This window comes from Mytilus californianus, unplaced genomic scaffold (assembly GCF_021869535.1).
Source record: "Mytilus californianus isolate M0D057914Y unplaced genomic scaffold, xbMytCali1.0.p SCAF_18, whole genome shotgun sequence".
Taxonomy (NCBI): Eukaryota; Metazoa; Mollusca; class Bivalvia; order Mytilida; family Mytilidae; genus Mytilus; species Mytilus californianus.
In genome coordinates, this window is record NW_026262666.1 from 3,125,886 (window position 1) to 3,152,234 (window position 26,349).

Here is a 26,349-nt window from a genome sequence, read left to right on the forward strand (position 1 = left end):
TAAATTTCACCCCTGGGAGTGAAAATTGCTGATTCAGCAAATTTTGCCTGATCTGTGGGTAATAATGTTAATATTTACCTAGAAAGTAAAATTTCTTTATTTTTAAGTAACTTGCAATACATTTTTAATTATAAAGTTTAGTTTTAACTTTTCGCAGTGTCTGACACTTGTGCAACAACTGGAATTTGAGACGCGACATATTTTAGTCGCCTGTACCTCCTATAATTTTCACCGTAATAAATAAAGTGCATAATGTTTTATTTTTTTCCACACAAGTACAGCTATACTAGTTTTCTTCAGGTTTAATTTGTAGTTCTGTGGTAACATGACACCAGTAAAGAGCTTTTTTGGAACTAGTAAGTGGTTAAGGGATCCTTACTTATTCATTTAGCCCTCATATTTAGCTGAAATAGAGATAGCATTAGGGGTTTCTTTACATTGACAAGACAATTTTTTGGACAAAGAATGTGATTATGATTGTATATCAGCAAGATTAAATAGTTTATTCATTTTCCATGCAAATGTCATTAATTTATTTGATTTTCTGACCCTGAAAAGCACAATAAAGCTAAATTGATTATGTAAGGGGACATAATTTAACTGAATGCATACATGAGAAATAGACAATGAGTCAACTTAAAGATATATTCTAGTACATGTATTGTCAAAAAGATCTTTGAATAATAGTAAACTGCCATCTAAAGAGTCTTGTTATATTGCCTTCATAATCTGGAAATGCTTAAAGGAATGTAAGGCATGCTGTAAATGTGGAATGGACTTTACTATCAGTTTTCATGATTTGGTGCTTAAACTGTTTCTTTCAGTCAGATTAACTATAAATAGAGTTGGCAATCCAATAATTCCTCCTGAATCACCATGGTTTACTTCTGTGTTGATTTGAAACAACATATATTTGGGTTTTGTTCACTCCTTAAGTAAAAATGTTCAGATGAAAAAAAGTGAAAATCTGCCAGCTGGGGTAGGGGTATACTTTTTATTTTTTTTTTTGGTAAGAAATAAGTGAAGACTAGTATTCTTTATTGTAATATGTTTCCTAGTAAGAAGTCTATGCATCATAGGTGTCATGACAGATTTCAAGTTTGTAATGTCTTGGTTAAGGTAGCACGGTAGTATTTGCATTCCAGAATTTAGGTTGCTCTTTTGTGTACCCTACTTAGGTCAATGTATCTGAACAGTGTGATTGGACTAAAAATACAGTATCAACTGAACATACTTTCCCAAACTGAGGGATGAATCAGGTGTAGAAAAATATGAAATAATTTTACAAACAGGTGAAAATGAATTTTTGAGATTTTTTTTAAATTTTGTATTCACTGCATGATAAAAGACCTAAAAGCACTAGTGGCCTTAGGTTTTTAAAAATAGCAAAAAAAGTAAACGGTCATGATACATATTCAAATTTATTTCTGATTAGTATAATGAAAGTACTTCAGTTAACTGTGTATGTAGAATTTTTCGCAGTGCTAGAAAGTGGTGAAAATCCTAAAAAGGCTATCATTATCCCTTATGGGCCAGGAAATACTACCGTGCCACCTTTATTTCTGTAACACCGTCTGCTCCAATATTTTAACACAAGCTACATGGACGACATTTAATTTTCTGAGGAAATCGAGACTTATCACTGTCAAGTACGTTTGATTTATTCATAAACTGTGATAATTTAATTGTTTAAATCAGGTAATTTGGATAAGTGATTTATTAAATGCATACGAACTGTAAGTTATTTTTATCCGAGATTTGAACTGTAAATTCTACATTTGTTTTCATTTGATTGATTTACATAATATTTGCATTTAAACTTCATATGTTCGTTTCATACACATTGTAAGTATTGCTTTTTGTTTTATTGCAGTTTACCAATACACTGACTAATGTAACCATTCTGGTGGAATATTGAAATAACAATCTTCAAAACAAGTTTTTTGGTACTTATAATCACCGAGATTGCGATTCAGTCACTTGGTTATACCTACTGGTCCGCCCAGCACAGTTGTCACCCCCAGTTTTTTTTGGGTTCGTGTTGCTTAGTCTTTAGTTTTCTATGTTGTGTCATCTGTACTATTATTTGTCTGCTTGTCTTTTTATTTTTGGCCATGGCGTTGTCAGTTTGTTTTCAATCTATGAGTTTGACTGTCCCTCTGGTATCTTTCGTCCCTCCTTTGTCAGTCACAATTTCATTTACTTTAGCTGTTTAGAGGGGTATACAGCCTTTGTTGAAATTTTTTGATTTTACTTAACTATTTTATTTTATAAACATGATAAACAAGATAAATATTAACAGAAAATGTTAATATTCAAATTTGCAATTTGAATTTTCATGTGATTTAATCTGATTTCAATTAATTATTCAATATAATTACCTGTATCTTGGCTGTCACCTGGGAGTTTGGTATGATTTTATTTACTGGAAGAGCATTAGTTCCTTTATTCTGTTGCTAGCTGAACATGTTCATGTGTACTGTAGTTATCAAGTAAATCATTTGTGGCATATATGTTTCATACATTCCCGATTTTCTTCATTTATTTGTATAAAATGATCATCCTGCATAGACTCGGATTCACCAGATTCACATGTTAATTAAACAGCGCCAACATCATCGTTTAGATTATCACGTTGAGAACTTTCTATCTGGGTAAAATATAATTCTTCAACAATCCGTAGCTCCTCAATAAACTCTCATCCTGTTTATCTGTTAGTTCCGATGGTATACTTAAGCAAAATCAAACAAAACTAGCTGGAGACTCTTTCACTTTGTCAACTTTCGTTTTCGGTAAGGGAAGTAACTTATATAATGTAAACAGGCTAAAATACGAAATCGGGTTAAAATGAATATTGCGGACTTCGATATATAAGGACAATTTCGAAATACGCATACAAGGTAAGCTGTACATGTGATATAATTAGTGAAATAATATTGTTTTTAAGCAGCGAACAAATATTTTGCAGGTGTTCGTCGAAGTCAACTTTGCAACGTCATAGTCAAAATTACGTTTTTTGATTTTTGGAATTTTATGCGACTGTCATACAAGTGAGAGGTTTAGCCTAATAAAACCAGGTTCAATCCACCATTTTCTACATAAGAAAATGCCTGTACCAAGTCAGGAATATGGCAGTTGTTGTCCATTCGTTTGATGTGTTTGTGCTTTTGATTTTGCCATTTGATTAGGGACTTTCCGTTTTGAATTTTCCTCGGAGTTCAGTATTTTTGTGATTTAACTTTTTACATCAACTGGGATCTTTTTGTCAGACGTCGTCACATATTTCAAACAAATTGTTTTCCAAAATCTAAATACGATTTTGCAATTTACATGTACATAGTGATACAGAACGAAGAATGTTATCACGAAACAAGTTATGTAGGAATAATTAGGTAACACGCTAACAGTTTATAGATATTTAAAATCAAACAGTCGAGAGTGACAAAATATCGTTTTGCACGAGTTTTGGTGGTCGAATATTTTTCTCTAATGATTTATAAAAGATATGTTGAAAAACGTAATATTCCTTTTCCAGAGATCTGTCAAAATATCTGAAAAAGATGTATTCTTTCTATGTGAAGTCATTAAAAATGGTCGCCTTTTTGCGTAACGTCAAAACAGGAAATTCAAAGGAAAGTAAGAGCGTTTGACGTTTTATTTTAATTAATTGAATTTTGACCAATGAAGAACTGTGATCAAACGAACCACACGACGAAGATCAGGATTTTTTCGCAACTAAGACCACAAATCAGTAAAAGTTGAACCAATTCTTCGATCTGCCCGAGTTATGAGCTTATCTTGCAACCACAAAACACACAGTATTATATATATTAATTTCAAATTGTGTTTTTCAATGTTGCTTGACATTAGCATAGTTTACATTAAAGGCTTCCAGTGTGATGTGGTCATATACTTGATCCTAGTTATGCAAGTTATCTTCTCTGCATCTTTGTCAAACAAAGCTGCGAGTACAATGTTAAAATGGTAATAGGAGATAATTGTAAAAATTATATTGTACAAAATATGTAGAATATGCAATATTAAAATGTTATTTAAATACGCTCTGTCTAAATAAATACAAATAGTAAAAATGGTTCGTACCGATTTTTACCTGCGTCATTAAAGGCAGAAGCAGGTATAGTTACCGCTCAACTCCGTCCGTTCGTCCGTCTTTCCGTACGGCCTTCCGTTATTCTGTCCGTCCGAACGAACGAAAACTTTCGTCAAAGTTTTCTTGGAATAATTTAATATTTAATGTGCAGCTTATAATGTTGAGTTGTAGCGAGTTAGCAATTTTAACATCATGCTGCGGTGTAGCCGCTTCATGTTTGCCGATAGTTTTTTACACCACTCATTGTTTAAGGAAAACTTTCGTCAGCATTTTCTTGACTTTCATGAAAGGGAAAGATTTAATATTTGGTCTGCAGCCTGATCATGTCGAATTGAAGTGAGTAAGCAATTTTTACATCTGCTGTGTAGCCACTTCCTGTTTGCCGATAGTTTGAAATTTTACAACACTCATTGTACAAGGAAAATTTTCGTCAAACTTATTTTGGCCTCTATTGAAGTTCATGATTTCAATATTTGGTTTGGGAATGATCAGTTATGCTCCGGTATACATGTTACCTCAATCAATTACTTGGAACGACGCAGGTCAAGGTTCAGTATTGGTCTTGTTAGCTTTTAAAGTGAATTGCTTTTCTAGTAAAAACGTTGGACTATCATTTAAATATTTAATAGCCTGATGACCTGGGACTTAAATTGGTCCTTGGAAGTAAAGGAATTATTTTAGTCTTAACACTTCGGAATTTTGAAGAATTAGAAGAATACATGAGTGTGTGCGTATAAATAAATGGATAATTTTTATGGTATGTATCAAATTTATTGAAAACTTGTATATAATTGTATTCCTAGAGCATGTGGAGGTACCTTTTAGTTCGTGTTCAAATGAATGTTCAGCCTATTCAGATTTTCCTCAGGGTTGAATTGGATATACAAATGTTGCCACCTTAATTCTCCAAAATCGATTCTGAAGGGATACCCTTTCTGTCTGTATAGGACGTACTAATACGCAAACATGCCAGTTGGAATACAAATATTAAATCCGATGCTTCGTTAACCCCGATCTCTGTCTGTGGAAAACCGTGGTAAATATTTTTGAAGGAACCGTAGATGGCATGTTGTAAGGAATCATTCTGCAACTATCTGTCATACTTTCTTTCTCCAGTTGCAGTCTTATCAATACTATGCGTCTGTGATTTGCCGTAAAAATTAGATTTAAACTACATGCTAGATATAAGATGGAGCTTGTTTTGTATCAGGTTGATTTTTTACTTGTATTCAAGACGGTTCTTGTTAGTTTTGTTAGTAACATGAAGAGTACTGGGTTTTCACTTTTTACATTTCTCTCAAAAGAGGGACGAAAAAAGAGGATCAATTTAGATAAATATTTATATTCTTTTCAGGAAACCACCGACAAACATGTAAGAACGAAATAGTTTTCTATTTAACAACAGAAATATTATCAAAATATGGCATCCCTTTCCGAGGAAGAAGAGAATTATGTCCGATTAGCTTTGTTATTGAAAGGAGTGTCACCAAGAGCGGTCCGTTCTTTCTTTGACGTACAATTTCCACCGCCCTTTTTGCCAGCGACGTTGAAAACAAATCACAAAACTCTTCGTGACTTGTATTTAAAGAGAATCTTGAACCAGGCTCAGACGAATCTGTTGAATCCCGGACATGGTATGCTTTTTTAGATAAAGATAATCGCATATTTTAATTTTGTTTAGATCGTTTAAAAAAGTAGGTAATGATTTTGTATCGAATATCTTAGAACTTGGAATGAAATAGTAGTGCTAGGGCCAAAAAAAAAAACAAAAAAACTAAAAGACAAACAACTGTCAACAAAAAGCCACAAACATATATTTAATAGAGCAACACGAAACCATTAAAAATCTGGAGTTATTCCAGGTGCTCCAGCATGGTAATTCTGTAGGCAAATCTGTCGATGAATGATTCTATTCCATTTTTTAGGAGATTTCAACTATTGTTAATTACGAATTTTTATGTTCATTTTTTACGAAGCATAGTGAGAGGACCAAATAATGCGATTTCTTGAACTCTTGGAGAGTAAAATCACATATGTGTACATGGTGTAGGTATAAGTTCTCGTTTCGGCTAAAGGTTCAAGGTAATAGTTGGTTGAGTATATAGTTAATGGTTTTCACTAGTCATTTTTGGGACCCTTTAATATAGCTTGCTGTTCGGTGTGAGCCAAGGCTCCGTGTTGAAGGCCGTACTTTGCCCCCTATAATGGTTTACTTTTTACAAATTGTGAAATGGATTGAGAAAGTTGTCTCATTGGCACTCATACCACATCTTCTTATATCTAATAACGTCAAAAAGATGCCTTTTAAAAGGAAAAAAAGTATTCTGATGACGGCTATAATAAAATGTGCCTTTTTGTTGCAAAAATGAAGCTCAAGATAAAGAAATAACACTAGATGCTATAGGGACAAGATATGAATAAATGAAAAGCAATAATTGGCAAGAGCTTCCTTTTAATCAGTTAGCCTCCTACGACAGGGAACACAAGCAATGGAATATCTCGTCACCTGGGTAATATACACAATGGTGCCGCTTAATGTAGCGGATATGTGTGGATAATTGTACTTGATAATAGAATCACTCGACTCATAATGTTTTCAGAGTTAAAACAGGATAAATACTTCATGTTTCAAATCTTATATTCATTTTTGTAAATCAGTATACAAAAATAAAAAATCAATTGGAAGGTTACTTATCCCCTTTTTTTTATTATTCAAAATCAGATGCTATGCTGATTTGGCGCTCCCGATTAATTTGTGAATGTTCTTGTCATCAAGAGTTAGTTGACCGTATGGAATAATTGTTTCACAGATGATGACGGATATATTCCAGTTGTCGTTATCACAATCCCGTCCTCTTATTCCCGAAAGTGACATAACGAATAAAACTGATCACAGGGTTTGTTTTCCACCTTACTGATAAGAAAAATAAGTGTTTTATTCCAAATATTTTATTTGGAACAAAATATATCCACTGCGTTACATTGTCAGATGCGTCATACTAGCCAACTTGGCTGTATTATTTATGCAGATTGATTATTACTTCACATAAATTAAAAGACCGCAATTGGAAAATTGCAATCATTATATTTTCTGTCGTCAAGTTTATTTATCAACCGACCCTCATTGTCAATTTCTAGATGTAAGTCAAAATATAAAGAAGATTTAACTTTATCTGTGGTATCCTTTATTGCAAGTTCATTCAAACACATATAGGCAAAGCTGTCACCAAAATTTCAATCATTCAATGACTTGACGTCATCTATAAAGCGATCGTTATACCAGTCGACTTAGAACAAACTGTTTACTAGTAATACTTTTTTTCATTGATGACGTTTCACACTTTTATACTACAGGCGTTCCTGATTCCAAATCTTTTGATGTCACCTTAATGATTTGTTTGATCAGAAATTTGACATCTATTATTCCTCCAATCAATGGATTTGACAGTCTACCGCTGTCTATAGAAACAACTCCAGGTCCTGATCTTGCAAGAATAAAGTGGTATAGAAATATACTAGCTCATCATGATAGTAAAACAATAGACACTGCTTATTTCAATACAGCATGGAGAGAGATATCAGACGTAAGTTTGTTAATAATAAATACATACATTACATATATTTTCTTATTCAATTATGCCTGGCAATTGGTCAATTCACGGCAAAATTAGGTTCTCACTTTTTTATATTCTAAACGGATGATTATTTTTATTTTGTCACCTTCTAGGAAAGATACGCGTACCATTTCAAACTTCGATTCCTATCTATCTAACAGTTCTCAAGTAACCAAGACTTTTTTTAACTAACTTGATATTATATATTTAAGATGTGGAATCACGAAAGACTGATAGACTGTATATATATTTTCTCTGTCGCAAAATAAAATGCATGCCAGTATTAATATTGCCATATTCCTGACTTGGTACAGGACATTTTAAAAAAAAATGGTGGGTTGAACCTGGTATCATGGCATGCCAAACCTCCCGCTTCATGACAATGTTAAAAAATATAAAATTGACCGATTAGAAATTAACACTTGATAAAATTTGGTATCGTTTCTGAATATACCTGCATTAGGCCTAGGGAAAGTCAAACCAAATAAAGGAATGTATCTCCTTCATGCAAAGCTCTGATTGCTTTCCGAATTGGTTTCCTTTTTGGTTATTTTTTGGTCGTATTACCTTTTTAGCGTTTGTATTAAAATTTGGACTTTAAAATATTTTCGCCTCGAGAGGTGCAGTGAAATTTATGGTAAAATGCGCATCAGGTGCAGTAACATTTGTACAAAGAATGCTATTATAACCTTCCGTTTGATAAACTTATTAAGGTCGGATTATACCCGGATTAAGTATTCACAAACAGACTAAATGTACATGACTTTTTTGAATAACTTAGGATTTTGTACCCAAGGTATAGATAATCTTTGCAGTATTTGGTAAAACCTTTCGGAATTTTTGGTACTCAATACCCTTCAACTTTTTATTTTATTTTTTTTAATTTCCTTGATTGGAGAGTCACTGATGGGTCTATTGTAAAAGTAACTTGTATCTGGCAAACACACTTTTAAGCCTGGTAACTATGATGAGTTTATAAGAAGGTATACCAGACTTTTAGCTAAATCACTCTTTTTACTTTAGTAAAGCTATAAACAGTTTTTTTTTCAATTGTTCGAAAACTCTAGTTTGTTTTCCCATAGGCATATTTGGTCTTAGCTGTATTATAAAATTGAAAATGGAAATGGGGAATATGGCAAAGAGACAAAAAACAGACCATAGAGCAGAATTCCAACATTCCTTATCAGCCGGGACAAAAACAAATTCCTCGGCGAGTTCTTTTAGCTTATGTTTAATACGAGAAATAGGGCTATTATGGTTGTTGTTATTTACGTAGTTTTGTCATTTCAGCGATATTTTTCAACGCAGCGAGAAAATCCCGCACCCGGAGGCGGGCCTCAGCTGGCCCTTAGATATAAATGTGTATCGGTTCAGTGAAAATGGAAGTCATACTAAACTCCAAAAAAAATAAATGAACTAAAATTAAGCAAAAAGACAATGATACATAAATTAACAAAGGACTACTAGCAGTTACTGACATCCCAATTCCAGACCTCAGTTAAACTGATTGAAAGATTATGTTTTCATGATATGAAAATCAAGCACAACCCCTCCCGTTAGGGGTTTAGTATCCTACCATCATAAAATATAAGAGAATAAAATTGAGAATGGAAATGGGGAATATGTCAAAGAGACAACAACCCGACCAAAGAGCAGACAACAGCCGAGGGCCACCAATGGGTCTTCAATGCAGCGAGAAAATCCCACACCCGGAGGTAGTCCTCAGCGGGCCCCTAAATAAAATTGTGTGCTAGTTCCGTGAAAATGGACGTCACACTAAACTCCAAAACATATAAATAAACTTAAATTAAAAAAAATACAAGACTAGCAAAGGCCAAAGGCTCCTGACTTGGGACAGGCGCAAAAATGCGGCGGGGTTAAACATGTTTTGTGAGATCTCAACCCTCCTCCTATACCTCTAGTCAATGTAGAAAAAAGAAACACATAGCAATACGCACAGTAAAACTCAGTTTAATAGAAGTCCGAGTCCGATGTCAGAATAGGTAACAAAAGAAAATAAGCAAAATGACAATGATACATAAATGAACAAAGGACTACTAGCAGTAACTGACATACCAGCTCCAAACCTCAATTAAACTGATTGAAAGATTATGTCTTCATCATATGAAAATCAAGTACAATCCCTCCCGTTGAGGGTTTAGTATCATACCATCATAAAACATATGAGAAGAACATAACCCGTATCATGCCAACAACTGGTTTTAAAATAAATGTGTTTATTTCCGATGAAAAGACCATATGAGTGAATCAATATTAATACCAAAATATGCAATCCTTAATGACCTGACAACAGTATCTTAACTATATCCTTTCCGAATAAGTCTGTTTAAAGGTTTGGTTAGCTTTTGAGATGAATGCCGACATTTTTGTGCTTTGTAAAGAATATTACCATAAAATATTGGATGTGAAATACCTGAACGTATAAGACGTTTGCACGTTGATTGATATTTACGAATGATGTCCTTGTACTGATGATAAAATTTAGTAAATGTTTTGACTAGTTTGTGATATCGAAAACCCTGTTGTCATAATTTTTCAATAATACAGAAATTTCTTTCGATAAAAACAAATACGTTGTTACATACACGAGCGAATCGAACAAGTTGAGATATATAAACACCATAAGATGGTGACAAGGGAACGTCACCATCTAAAAATGGATAATTAACAATAGGAAATGAAAAATCATCTCTTTTATCATAGATTTTGGTATTAAGCTTCCGTTAGAGTTAAATATCAAGATCCAGGAAAGGGCAGTGTTCATTGTTAGTATTAGCTTTATGTAAAGTCATTTCGGCAGTATAATTATCTTTAGTGTACATACTGAAGTCGTCATTATTGCGAGCCAATATATCATCCAAATATCTAAAAAAAAAAAAAAATTTGTATCAGAGGTTGTTTCGATGGGTCTTTGCTGATTTTAGTCATAAATTGTAACTCATAACAATACAGAAAAAGGTCCGCAATAAGTTTTGCACAGTTAGTCCCCATTAGAATTCGGATAACTTGACGATATACGGAATCTCCATAGCGAACAAAAATGTTATCTAGTAAAATGTCAAGGGTAGTTATAGTATCAAAGTAGGTCCAATTGACATAGTTCTTTTGTTTGATGTTACTAAAAAATGACCTAAAAGAGTTTGAACATATATATTCGCATTTTGATTTTTAAATGCCCATTTAATGAGGTGTGTGAATGTTTTCTTCATAAGATTATGAGGCAAAGTGGTATATAGGGTAGAAAATCAAAACTTTGAACAGATTCGAAATTATAAAATTTAAGCATGCAATTTATCAAGTACTTCCAACGAATTTTTGACATTCCAAAAGTAATTAATTCCACTATTTTCAAAGGCCTTATTTGAACAATTTAGTACCAGGGTTTTGATTGTACCAAGTATACTAGTTTGGAGGAAAAGATAGTTAAGTAGTGGAACAATGGCTTAAAGACGAAATAAATCTATATTTGTAAGGAGTTTTGTGCAGCTTTGGAAGCCAGTACATAGTTGGAACGTTCATTGTATTTGGTTCTTGTAAAGAGGTACTAAGTAGCTAAAAGTTTATGTTTGTGACAGATTTTATTTGCCGAAAATGGAGTCAGTTGGAATGTTGGTGAATTCGTGATTTCATTTTGCAGAACCTCAATTTAAAATTTACGTCAAACAATAATGATATTATTAGCAACCTTATCAGCCGGGACAAAAACAAATTCCTCGGCGAGTTCTTTTAGCTTATGTTTAATACGAGAAATAGGGCTATTATGGTTGTTGTTATTTACGTAGTTTTGTCATTTCAGCGATATTTTTTAACATTGTCATAAAGCGTGAGGTTTGGCTAGCTATTAAACCAGGTTCAACTAACCATTTTTTCTTAGAATGTCCTGTACCAAATAAAGAATATGACAGTAGTTATCAAATAGTTAATTTCTATGTATGTTTTTTTTTATTCACTTCAGTGTTCCTGTTGTTCGTTTGTTTTCCTTTTATAGTTGATGTGTTTACCTCGGTTTTAGTTTGTAACCCGGATTTGTTTTCCCTCAATCGATTTATGAACTTTGAACACCGGTATACTACTGTTGCCTTTATTTATATGTAAAATGTTTTATCCTGCAATCAGCTAACTATTGTACAAATAACAGGTCCACAAATAGATTTTTGCTTTATTTGTACTTGTACAAATAAAGTCTCCTGTTACCCCGCTTCCATGTTGAGCAAGCGGTAATGTGTATATTTCTTTTTGCGTACCAGTTCATTTATGGGTCCTCTTCGCGGTCCGCGTTTAAACTATGTCGATTTCTTTGAATAATTAGAGACAATGATTTAGATTTTAACAACTAAAGTTTCAAGTTTTGGGTGTAAATTTCAGGATAAAAACAATATATGTACATTGTCGGAAAATATAAAATTTATTTGTACTCGCTACGAAACAGGAGAAAAGCTCGGCGAGCCTCGCTTTTCGTCCTGTTTCTAAAGCTCATACAAATAAATGTTATATTTTCCGACAATGTACATATATTGTATATGTATACGTATATCAACTATGTTCATTACTGAAATAAAAAAAGGATCTAAGGATTTTTTTTCGGCCTTTTCTCGTTTTATCCATTTCGAGCAGTAAGTACGGAGTAAGTCAGTCGTGGATGATGTTACGACACTCATCCCAGATTAATAATTGTTGGGTACGATATTTAGGTCCTTTACTGTGGAAGGATTTCAACTCTCGGTAACGAACGATGTTAAGGTCTCCTGTTATAACATGAACACTAGGGCCATAAAAGTATTCGGAATTACTGCAATTTCATGACGTAGGTGTATTGTCACTGATATTTACATCTTTACACACTTCGCTATAAATAAACACATACTTCCGGGTAGATTTTTGGTAAACATAACAAATAAAAGGAAGAATTTGTTCTTTAACAGAATGACCATTAAAAATACCGGCAATATTTACAAAATCAAAACCTTTATTGACATATTTGATTTTAATTAATTTAAATGTTTTTTGTGATCTTCAGGGCGATCAATTTTGGGAAACAGTTTAGCTCAGTAAAGGACCTAAATATCGTCCCCCGTCAATTATTAATTGGAATGAGTGTCGTAATATCATCCACGACTCACTTCGTGCTTACTGTTTGAAATGGATAAAACGGGAAAAAGCTGACAAAAACTCTTTGGACTCTTTTTTTAATTCAGTAATGAAGATAGTTGATATACGTAAACAACATTTTAAAGAACATTTTACTCTTAACAACAACCATAAAAATCCTATTTCTCGTATCAAACATAAACTAAAAGAACTAGCCGAGGAATTTATTTTTGTCCCGGCTGATAAGCTGCTAATAATATCATTATAGTTTGACGTAAATTTTACATTGAGGTTCTGCAAAAGAAAATCACGAATTCACCAACATTCAATCTGACTTCATTTTCAAAAAACGATATCTGTAACAAACATAAACTATTAGCTACTTCTTTACAAGCAGAACCAAATACAATGAAAGTCCCAACTATGTACTGGCTTCCGAAGCTACACAAATCACCTTACAAATATAGATTTATTTCGTCTTCAAGTCATTGTTCCACTACTAAATTGTCTATTCTACTTACTAGTACACTTTGTACAATCAAAAACCTGATAATAAATTGTTCAAATAAGGCCTTTGAAAATAGTGGAATTAACAACTTTTGGAGTGTCAAAAACTCGTTGGAAGTACTTGATAAATTGCATGCATATATTGGTGATTTTGAATCTGTTCAAAGTTTTGATTTTTCTACCCTATATACCACTTTGCCTCATATTTTTATTATTAAGAAAAAATTCACACATCTTATTAAATGGGCATTTAAAAAGTCGGAATGCGAATACATATGTTCAAACTCTTTTAGGTCATTTTTAAGTAGCAACAAACAAAAGAACTATGTCAATTGGACATGCTTTGATACCATATCTGCCCTTGAATTTTTACTTGATAACATTTTTGTTCGCTTTGGAGATTCCGTATATCGTCAAGTTATCGGAATTCCAATGGAGACTAACTGTGCATCACTTATTGCGGACCTGTTTTTGTATTGTTATGAGTTACAATTTATGACTAAAATCGGCAAAGACCCATCGAAACAACATCTGATACAAAAATTTAACAATACTTTTAGATATTTGGATGATATATTGGCTCTCAATAATGACGACTTCAGTATGTATACTAAAGAAATTTATCCTGTTGAACTTACTTTAAATAAAGCTAATACTAACAATGACCACTGTCCTTTCCTCGATCTTGATATCTATATCATTAACGGGAAGCTTAATACAAAAATTTATGATAAAAGAGATGATTTTTCATTTCCTATCGTTAATTATCCATTTTTAGAATGGTGACGTTCCCTTGTCACCATCTTATGGTGTTTATATATCTCAACTTGTACGATTCGCTCGTGTATGTAACAACGTATTAGATTTTAGCGAGAGAAATTTTTGTATTACTGAAAAATTATTACAACACGGTTTTCGATATCATAAACTAGTCAAAACATTTAATAAATTTTATCATCGGTATAGGGACATCATTCGTAAATATAACTCAACATGCAGAAATTTTATACGTTCGGGTATTTCACATTCAATCTTTTATGGTAATATTCTTTACAAAGCACAAAAATGTCAGTATTCACCTCAAAAGCTAACCAAACCTTTAAACAGACTTATTAAGAAGGGATATAGTTACGATACTGTTGTCAGGTCATTTAAGATTGCATATTTTGGCTTTAATATTGATTCACTTATAGGGTCTTTGCATCGGAATTAAACATATTTATTCTAAAACCAGTTGTTGGCATGACACGGGTTATGTTCTCTCATATATTTTATGATGGTATAATACTAAACCCCTAACAGGAGGGATTGTGCCTGATATTCATATGATGAAGACATAATCTTTCAATCAGTTTAATTGAAGTCTGGAGCTGGCATGTCAGTAACTGCTAGTAGTCTGTTGTTATTTATGTATTATTGTCATTTTGTTTCCTATTCTGACATCGGACTCGGACTTCTCTTAAACTGAGTTTTACTGTGCGTACTGTTGAAGACCCATTGGTGGCCTTCGGTTGTTGTCTGCTCTATGGTCGGGTTGTTGTCTCTTTGACACATTCCCCATTTCCATTCTCAATTTTAGAATAACAATATGCAATTATAATTTGGACGATTTCATACTTAGGTAGGACTGCAATATGGAATCGTGTTGCAATCCTCTAGAATTTGATGTAATTTATTAACAGGTAAAGAACAGAGCTTGGTTAATAGATAATGTCTACCGTTGTTTTGTGAAATAGAAATTAGTTCCGAAATATTTGTATTATTGGTACGAAATTTTCTATGATTGCGATTTATTCTACGCCCATTAGAACGGTTTTTACGAACTGTTTTAGAAACTGTATCCAAAATGTTAACAGAATCGGTTCTAGATATTATACCAATTCTCATGATATTATCATTAAGACCGAGAGGATAGACTGTCTGTAATTATGCCCCCACCGTAGCGGAGGGGCATTAAGTTTTACCCTTGTCCGTCCGTACGTATGTCCGTCCGTCCGTCCGTCCGTACGTCCCAAAGTTGGTTTCCGTTCTCTAACTTTAGTTTGCCTCAACCAAATGTTATAAAACTTATACACAATGCTTACAGATCAGGTTTAAATTTTGGTGGCGTCACATTAACCGTTCTTGAGTTATGACCCTTTAAAAATGGAAAAATTGCTGAATTTTTCGTTTCCGTTCTCTAACTTAAGTTTGTCTCAACCAAATGTTATGAAACTTATACACAATGCTTATTACTACAAAATACAGATCAAGTTTGATTTTTGGTGTTGTCACTTTAGCCGTTCTAGAGTGAACTGTTAAAAATTTAATAGGATGATTGTGCTTCTGAAAGTGTTGATAAATGATACTTTTGAATTTATGGGGTCTTTTAAAACGATAAAGGTGTTGTTGCGTGCGTTTAGATTAATAGCGTCCAGTTTCAACTACGTACTGAATACCGCATCCCGGTTTGTTTCATGTGAGTAAATACTGTTAGTTTTCAATTGATATCAGTTTCAAAATTTAAGAAAAATGTGCGACAATTAAACGTGGACCTTACCGTATTGTTGGTGGAAAGACGGTGACATTTAAGTCATTCTTTTTTTTGCAAGACACTTATCGATAGAAGGGTAACCACGATTTTTATTATTAACAATGTTAGCGATTGTAGTATTTTTAGATAAACGATTTTGAAGATTGAGACGTGTAGATACCCTTTGAACGAGTTTAGTATTTAATATTTTTCCATTCGAAGATTCATTATTTGTTCTTTGTTATCCGTATTTCCATTTGAAAGGAACAAAGACTGGTGTCCAGAATATGAACCAGCACACAGGAATAGAATCAAGTAAACAAGATAAAACTGTTCGGCGAAATACGTCAAACGCTATCGGTCATCAAGTACCCGACAAAATACGTTAACTACAAAATCAGAGGACAAAAACAAAAGACAGTGTATATCAGGGTAGCGCCTGACGTCTGACTAAATAGTAGAATGGGGATGAATATTGTAATATGAGTTTTACATAAATATTCCAAAAGTGATGAACATGTACATCTTTTTAAATTTTTGGGCTCTTAATGATTCTTCATTTCGTGTTAGATTTAACCATCAAAATGTTTGTTTTCACGCGAGTCTGACATACCAATATATGAGCCTAGCTTCTGTGACGATTTTTAAATGCAATCAATCAATAACAATTGCCATGATTGTACCTAAAGACCCAATGTGCATTATAATTTAAGATATTTGATTTTAGGCTATAAGTCGACTGGGTGGTGTGCCAATGAACCAAGAGTGCCATGAATTAAAGGTGAAAATCTTAGATCAGTCAAATCAGGAAATTATGTTGGAAATTAAACAATCACAGGAAGAGATCAAAGAACTGAGACAAACAGTGGACAGTTTAGGGATGGAAAACTCAAAAGTGACAGTAAACCTGAAAAATATGCAAGATTCTTATACGTCTTTACAGACTGAACACACAAAAGTTACAGAGGAAATAAAGATATTAAAAGACCCGATGCCATGGAACATCAAAGGTATATCATAATACTAGAATGATATACTGGAGGGTACACATTTATATTATTGTACAATTTCCATTCTTTTCACTTTTCCATATTATTTGCATTCAATACATACTCTTCTTCTACTAGTTGATTTGATTATAAAACGGCAGTTTGTGTATGTTATAACTATATTAAGATTTTTTACTAAATATTCTCTCTCATGAGAATATTATTTTGCCATAATTGTTTTTCCATCTTTTTGCTACAAATAATATAATGATCTAATGAAGTTAAAATTTCGTCCTTCTTGTTCTTACAATGTTGAAAAATTTGGTCTGATAGCGTAACCAGTTTTTTTTTGAGGTTCGTATTGCCCAGTCTTTAGTTTTCTATTTTGCGTTTTGTAAATTGTTACAGATGATAGCGGATATGTTCCTAATGTCGTAACTACAATACCGAACCCTTTTCACAAAAGTGACCTACCGAAATAGACTTGTTACCGGGTTTGTACTAACATGAGCAACACGACGGGTGCCACATGTGGAGCAGGATCTGCTTACCCTTTCGGAGCACCTGAGATCACCCCAAGTTTAAAGTGGGGTTCGTGTTGCTTAGTCTTTAGTTTTCTATGTTGTGTTTTGTGTACTATTGTTTAAAATTGAGAATGGAAATAGGGAATGTGTCAAAGACACAACAACCCGATCAAAGAGTAGAAAAACAAACAGCCGAAGACCACCAATGGGTCTCTAACACTGAGAGAAAATCCCTCACCCGGAGGCGGACTTCAGCCGGCCCCTAAACAAAAATGTGTACTAGTTCAGTGAAAATAGACGTCATACTTAAAAAATAATTCAAGACTAACAAAGGCCAGTGGCTCCCGACTTGGGACAGGTGCAAAAATGCGGCGGAGTTAAACATGTTTTGTGAGATCTCAACCCTCCCCCTATACCTCTAGCCAATGTAGATTAAACAAACACACAGCAATACGCACAGTAAAACTCAGTTTAAAAGAAGTCCGAGTCCGATGTCAGAAAAGTTAACAAAAGAAACTAAGCAAAATGACAATGATTTGTCTGTTTGTCTTTTTTTCTTTTTTAACCATTGCGTTGTCAGTTTATTTTCGATTAATGAGTTTAAATGTTCCTCTGTTATCTTTCGCCCCTCTTTTATAGCGATAGCGTTGTCGGCTTATAATCGACGTATGAGTTTGAATGTCCCTTAGCTATCTTTCGCCTCTCTTTTGGAAACTTATAGGGCCACTATAGAAAACAAAAGATGAATAGCAAACAAAAAATTATGAATGGCCATTTTATACATATTTCGCTATATGGAAGATTGTGTATAAAAGCATGATAGGCATGTTTAGTTTATGTAACAGTCTTAATGTTTCTATTGTTTGCCTGATAACGTTACGATTTTAGAATACTTCGTTAGCATGAAAATTTGTGTGTGTTGTGTTTTTATCAGTGGAGCATTGTGAATCTTTATATTTGAAAAGTTGTGTTTTATGGTTAAAATTAACTTCATTGTTATGTTATTATAATAAAGGATTCACATATAACCATACAATAACCCTTTAATTGTATAGAAAAGATTAAAAACGGTTTAAACATCTTTTTGTCAATGATGACTTCAATAATTATAATCTATATTTGAACCGATACAATATCATTATCTTACCTGCTATACATTTCTAGGAATATGATTGGGTAAAAGCAACCGCGTGGAGACCGTGTATATTTTATATGGGGTTAGAAGGCGTGGTTTATTTCAATACACGTTTAGTAGTGGTGTTACGTTCCTTTGTAAAAACAACACGGGGTAGAAGAAAAATCTGAATGGTTTCAACAGACGAAGAAATTATTGATGAACGATTGAAATAAATTGCAAAAACACACATTAAAAGCTTACAAGTTGTTATTTTTGGCATTTGTTTTTGTATAGGCCAATGTAAGTAGGTTTTTAATATTGAAGACTATATTGAAGACATGATTACTTTGATAGGTCACTAATCTAAGTACCACATGTTAAGATAGTCGGTAAGATAAATTCGTCACAGAGTCCGATATATTTATGGGGTCAGTAGATTCCATATTGGGATTCCTGTTTCGCTCTCACCATATGCAATTTTATGACCCATATATATAGTATTAGGTCACTACCACACTATGTAACTAATACTATTGATGACTAACTTTCTTAATGTTCTCTGGGAGGTATCCCGTTGTTATTCAATAAATCAATACTTATTGACCATTTAGGTTTATAGGTTATTGTAATCTCGGTTTTTACGGTTCGTCGATAGTTGCTAAACATGTACTCAAATGTTATCACTATTTAACATTATAATAACATACACCAATATATTTACTGTCAATACCTTGTGAACAGTATACAAAAAGTTAAATTTTTCCTTACATTGGAATAATACTTTTTCACATACCAAGGACTGTCATTATACTGCTATTGATCGCTTAACTCTATTGATTTTTGAGCGTTGAACAACAGAAGACACTCGTTCAATATCTCACTGTTGCATTGCACATGGAGACAGAATACCCTATTTTGAGGCATGCTAGTAAAATGTCAAACAAAATCGATCAACAAATAGGTATACATGTATATTAATGAAAGGAAACACGGTATATATTGTAACGAGACAGCAATGTAACAATACAAAAGTTGAGACAGAGCAATAAAATTACTAAATAAAACTAGAAAAGACGCCAAACGTTCAACATACTATCCTTACAGCAAACGATTTTCTATACCATGTGTCAATCCAGTGTAAGTGCCAAATGTGAAAATCTTTATTATGTTTCAAATTAAATTTGATCGAAATAGAATTACAACCATAGTTTATATCAAAATTACAAAGTTAATGAGCTACAAAAAGATTAACGGAAAATCGAATATGTATTGAATCAATCTTTCACAGGAGAACAGTCCTTTTAGAGTATGGAGATACCTGACTTTCAATTTACATTGTAAATTGGTGTTGCATTCAATATACAATTTTCGACCTACCTCATATAGACATTACTGTTCTAATTACCAATGATGTAAATGAGATTTTCAAAAACAAATGATTATGCAATGATCTGATGTTTTGGCCTTGACCATATTTTCATGATTAAATGATAACAAAGATTGAATGTCACGCTTAAGTGCTTAGTTTAGTTTCATCGTTTCTGTAGGTTATATTTGCAATACATGTTGACTGTATAATCGCAACAAGGTGTACACGTGTCACTTTACCCAGACGCATATTCTTGACTAGTTGATCAATATTCTGATTTGTGATATGGTAAATTCTTCATTTTATATCAATAATGAGGTAAATATGATGAATAAAAGAGAAATAAGTATAAATCAAAATAGTTGTCATTAAATATTATTGATATGGTCATTTTTATAAACGCCCTGGTAACAAATGTTTGAATCTTTTGAAATAACAAGGACTGGTCATCCTAATGGAAGATATAACAATGGTCGTTTTCTGTCAACACTTTTTCGAAATTTAGGTTCTAACTGCTCTTCACATTCGATTAGGTATACTAATCATTTTCATTTGAGCCATTGGCGGATCCAGGGGGCTTGGGGACCCGGGCCACCCTCCTTCCTTTTGTGGGAACAATTTGGTTGATTATATAGGGAATCACTGAAGCATGACTGGAGCAGGCCCCCCTTTTAGGTCAGTCAGTGGGCCCCCTTATAAAAAGTTCTGGATCCGCCACTGTTCAGAGCGTCACTGATAAGTCTTATGTCAACAAAATGCGTCAGGCAAACCGAATTATAAGCCAGATTTCTTTGATGAGGTTTTTCATTGGTCAGTTGATCCTGCAACGTATTTGGTGATTTCCTGATATTTGTCTACAGATCAGTTCCTTAGATCCAATGTGGGTACAAGTCGATAACGTTTGACTTGTGAGTCATCATAAGATACACGTATAAGTTCCTTTAGTATATGTTCATTGGTCATTGATCACATCTGATCTTTTGTAATAACTCTGCAAAATATAAATATGTCAGAATAAAGAAAGTGAGACACAGGCACTATTATTGATATGTTATGTTATAAATATTTCCATCATTTTGATTTTCAAGATAACCAAAATTCCATCACTGCCTATTGTACTGTAACATAAGAGTATTTAGACAAATATGTTATGTCTCTTCAAATATTTTGACCTTATTGTAGTTCCAAACATTATACTTTATGAAAATAGGACTTTATTAATTTGTTGCATTGAGGTCAGAAAAGAACATACTGGAAAGTAGTACATATTTAAAACAAAATAGTTCCTACGCATAAAGGTAAATCTTAAACTATGTAGCATATATTTTAGTAATTAAAGTATCATATGAAAGGTGAAGTACTGGTAATCCTTGTAAAATACACAATTTTTCTGATAATTTTGAATGATACAAAAATGTATGAATGAATTTTAAAATTTATGGCACATGTAGCCTGTTTCTCAGATATAAAGTTCCTGGTTTGGTGTATCCAAAATTCAGGTAACCAGTGCAGAACGGTCTAATGTATTAATACAGGTATTTTGATCCCGCTTCAATAAAATGTTCTGAAGTGAAAAATTTAACGTGGATAGGAATGAGGTCCAAGAATAGGTGGTGTGCGTCTTATTAAAATTTTAGTATACAAACTGGCCTAAACTTGAGAGAATGATGTGGCACACATATAAGAGAAGTTATCTCAAGAATAAATACACTATAACTTTAAAAATACAGAAGAGCATACATATCAAGCACGGGGAAACTTTCTACGGCCTCCACTCAGCACGAGAAACAAACTCCTTTAATATAATAGAAAAACAAAGGATATGGAGTATCCATCCATTTGTTTCTTTGCAATGTCAGTATCATTCGATCACCTATTTTCAATGATCCCTTGATTCAATATGAGTAAAGTGGATATGTTAATTCGTCGGTAATTTACTTGTATATACCAATGTTATATATGTTACAGAAAATTTACTCATGTGGCGATATGGTAGACCCCAACTTTTAATTTAGATATTACCAGTTTTCCAGGCAACAAATCATTAATGTTAAAATGTTAGAATTGGAAATAAAAAATAAGGTTGGTCAGACAATGTTGAAGACATATTAATCGGATTTATGGTATCAATGTGACGAAACATATCAACAGAGTATTGGGAAATTTTTTTTTTATCTTTAGAGCAAGTAAAAGAGGAATTACAAACTTGGAAAGAAGCTGATTCAATATTTATAGAAACTAATGGAAGCAAAAGTGTTTTGAATCGTTTGGCAGAAAAGAACTGTATTGTTGTCACTGGAAGTTCGGGTACAGGAAAATCATCATTGGTGCGTCACGTTGCACTAAACATGCAAAAAGAAGGCTTTGATATCATACCAGTTACTACTCCTAAGGAAATTATCAATTGGTACAATCCAAGTAAGAAGATTTTGTTTGTTGTTGATGATTTTTGTGGAACATATACTTTGAATCAAACGCAGTTTGAAAAATGGAAAAATCTGTTGGGAAAAATCATATCGTTATTAGAAAAGAAGACAGTCAAATTAATCATGTCTTGTCGAATGCAGGTATATAAGGATCACAAATTGAGATCGTTATCATATTTTCAATCCTGTGAATGTAATCTTCTATCTGAAGACATCTGTTTATCGAAAACTGAAAAACAATCTATTGCTGAATTTTATCTGAAAAGAAACGCATTTAAGATCAGTGAATTTTATGACATGTTTGACTGTTTCCCTCTTTTGTGTCAATTATACAGCAAAAATACAAAATTGAGTATTGTTGATTTCTTTTTGAATCCATTCACAGTTTACAAGGAGGAGATAGATAAATTACAGACAGATGAAGCACATGGCAAATACTGTGCACTTGCTTTATGTGTTATGTTTAATAATCATGTGGAAGAAAAATGGCTTGTGGAAGATGTAAATAAAGATATCACAACGACTATAAAGAACACATATGAAGCATGTAAAGTAGTCAAAGGAACATCACGAATTGTTATTCGTGACGAACTTGATTCATTAACACAGTCTTATATCAGGAAGGATGGTAAAGTATTCAAAACTATTCATGACAAGCTGTTTGACTTCCTTGCTTTTTACTTTGGCAATGCTATGATGCATTGTTTAATTAACAATGCTTCAAGTCGTTTTATAAGAGAACGATTTTCATTTGAAAAAAGAAGCAAAAATGACGATTTTACAATTATTGTACCAGAAACAGATCAGCAAATATATTTAGAGAGAATGATAAATGACTGGTCGAGGGGAAAAGTAGATGTCTACTGTAATACTAATATGGACAATGAAACATTCAGAAAAAAATTCCGTCGATATCTATACAGGTTAGAATTATCAAAACAACAAGAGCTGGCTAATTCATCTGACATTGATGATAAAAGTACTCCATTGATAATGTGTTGTTTTGATGGAGATATTGATATGGTTAAATGGTGTTTACAACATTGTAAAAGTAATGTAAACCATAGTCGTAATGAGGATGGATTATCAGCTTTGTACATTGCTTGCCAGGATGGACACACTGAATTAGTTCAGATATTAATAAACCATGAGGCTGATATCAATAAGTGTGTTAAAGAACAAAAAGTGTCACCTCTCTTCATTACTTGTCAGGTAGGATACACCGAAATAGCTCAGACGTTAATAAGCAATAAGGCAGACATAAATAAGTGTATAGATACCGGGGAATCACCCCTTTGGATTGCTTCTCAGGAAGGACACATTGAATTAGTTCAGATATTAATAAAAAATAAAGCAAACATTAATAAATGCTGTATTGAAGAAAGATCACCTCTGTATATTGCATGTCAGAATGGACAAACTGAAGTAGTTCAAATGTTAATAAACAATAATGCAGACATTTATAAATGTAAAGATACTGGACAATCGCCTTTGTATATTTCTTGTCAACAAAGACATACTAAAGTAGTTCAGAAGTTAATCAACAATAAGGCAAACATTAATAAGTGTGATGAAACAGGACAATCACCTCTGTACATTGCGTCTTGTAATGGGTATACGGAAATAGTTCAAATGTTAATTGACAATAAGACAGACATTAATACGTGTAGCGATAATGGCGGATCACCTCTCTACATTGCTTGTTATAAAGGAAATACTGACATAGTTGAGTTACTGATAAACAATGCGGCAGATATCAATAGTTGTAATAATGAAGAAGATTCACCTGTGTTTATTGCTTGTCAGGAAGGACATAATGAGATAGTTGAGAAGTTAATAAACCATTCGGCAGATATCGATAAGTGTAATAATGAAGAAGTTTCACCTTTATACATTGCCTGTCAGGAAGGGCATACGGAGATAGTTAAGAAGATACTAAACAATAAAGCAGCTATTAATAAATGTTGTAATGAAGATATATCTCCTTTGTATATTGCTTGTGCGAAAGGACATACTGAAATAATTCAGATGTTAATAAACAAGAAGGCAGACATTAATAAGTGTAGTAATGAAGAAGAATCCCCTCTGTACATTTCTTGTCTCGAAGGACATACTGAAGTAGTTAGGAAATTAATAAACAGTAATGCAGACATTAATAGATGCACGAATACTGGACAATCACCTCTGTACATTGCTTGCTGGAAAGGAGAAACGGAAATAGCTGAAATGTTGATTAACAATAAGGCAAACATAAACAAGTGCAGAAATACTGGAGAAACACCTCTGTACAACGCTTGTATAGAAGGACATACTGAATTAGTTAGGATTTTGATAAACAATAAGGCAGACATTAATAAGTGTGAAGATTCAGAAATATCACCCCTGTACATTGCTTGTCAGGAAGGACATTCTGAAATAGTTCAGATATTAATACACAATAAGGCAGACATTAATAAATGTAAAGATGCTGGAGAATCACCTCTGTACATTGCTTGTTGGAAAGGACATACTGAAGTAGTTCAGATGTTAATAAAGAATAAGGCAGACATTAATAAGTGTGAAAATTCAGAAGTATCACCCCTATACATTGCTTGTCAGAAAGGACATACCGAAGTTGTGCAGTTGTTAATAAACAATAAGGCAGACATTAACAAGTGTATAGATACTGGAGAACCACCACTGTTCATTGCTTGTTGGAAAGGACAAACTGAAATTGTACAGATGCTAGTAAACCATAATGCAGATATTAATAAGTGTAGTAATAAAGGACAATCACCTTTGTACATTGCCTGTAGAGAAGGACATGCGGAAGTAGTTCAGATGTTAATTAACAATAAAGCAGACATTAACAAATGTACGGATACCGGTGAATCGTCTCTGTTCGTTGCTTGTGCAGTAGGACATATCGAAATAGTTCAGATACTTATAAACAATAAAGTAGACATTAACAAATGTAAACATAATGGGCAATCATATCCGTATAATAATTGCTGGGTAGGAAATACTGCAGTAGATTCGTTGTTAGAAAACATTCAGACATACCTTTATATGTGTCATGATGAAGAAGTATCGCCTTTGTACATTGCTTGTCAGGAAGGTCATTCTGAAATAGCTCAAATATTAATTAACAATAAGGCAGATATAAATTACTGTAGAGGTACTGATGAATCACCCTTGTACGTTGCTTGTGAAGAAGGACATACCGATGTAGTTGAGGTGTTAATAGATAATAAAGCAGACATTAATATGTGTAAATATACTGGAGAATCACCTCTGTACATCGCTTGTGAGAAAGGATATACTAAAGTAGTTCAGATATTGATAAACAATAAAGCAGACATTGATAGGTTCACAGATTTTGGTGAATCCCCTCTGTTTATTGCTTGTCAAAGAGGTCATACTGCAGTAGTTCAGATGTTAATAAACAATAAAGCAGACATTAACAAGTGTAAAGATACTGATCAGTCACCTCTGTACGTTGCTTGTGAAGAAGGACATGCTGAAGTAGTTCAGATTTTGATAAACAAAAAGGCAGACATTAACAAATGTAGAGACTCTGGTGAATCACCGCTGATCATTGCTTGTGAAGAAGGACATACCGAAGTAGTTAATATGTTGATAAACAATAAGGCAGACATTAATAAGTGTAGAAACACTGGAGAGTCACCGCTGTGCATTGCTTGTGAGAAAGGACATACTGAAATAGTTCAGATGTTAACAATAAGGCAGACATTTACCCAGTGACTTCGACGTTTTTAGAATGAATCTCATGTCGTACGCGGTATTTATTTAGAATTCGAGACAACTGTTTCAAACTGCATTTTCTGACGTCAAATCTGTGATTAAGACATTATACGGATATTTTTTTTTTAATTTGAATATCTAGGATAAATGTTTTGATTAATATTCAACATGTTCAAGTAGAAAAATATTGTATTTATATTTAATGTTTGTTTGGAAAATTGTTGTTTTGAGTAATATTTTTACGAGGGGCTCATACGTACGAAGTGTGGTCTTACGACAATGGCCACATATGTTACTAGCGCTGTCTAAATAAAGGCAACAGTAATA

General features: G+C 33.2%; 1 protein-coding gene across 4 annotated transcripts; it reads left to right on the forward strand.

Moving 5' to 3' along the window:
• The first annotated feature begins 1,560 nt into the window (after positions 1–1,560).
• On the forward strand, positions 1,561–26,349 carry LOC127726570 (ankyrin-1-like). Of its 4 annotated transcripts, XM_052233981.1 has the most exons (6): positions 1,561–1,649; positions 1,874–1,946; positions 5,466–5,745; positions 7,466–7,695; positions 16,581–16,863; positions 22,034–26,349. In XM_052233981.1, exons 3-6 carry the CDS (start codon positions 5,532–5,534, stop codon positions 26,020–26,022), a joined length of 4,716 nt encoding a protein of 1,571 aa, XP_052089941.1. In that variant the 5' UTR covers positions 1,561–1,649; positions 1,874–1,946; positions 5,466–5,531; the 3' UTR covers positions 26,023–26,349. The 4 variants fall into 4 exon arrangements, with proteins under 4 accessions (XP_052089941.1, XP_052089943.1, XP_052089942.1 ...); XM_052233983.1 differs by lacking the exon at positions 1,874–1,946 and having other exon boundaries at positions 1,561–1,698; XM_052233982.1 differs by lacking the exon at positions 1,874–1,946.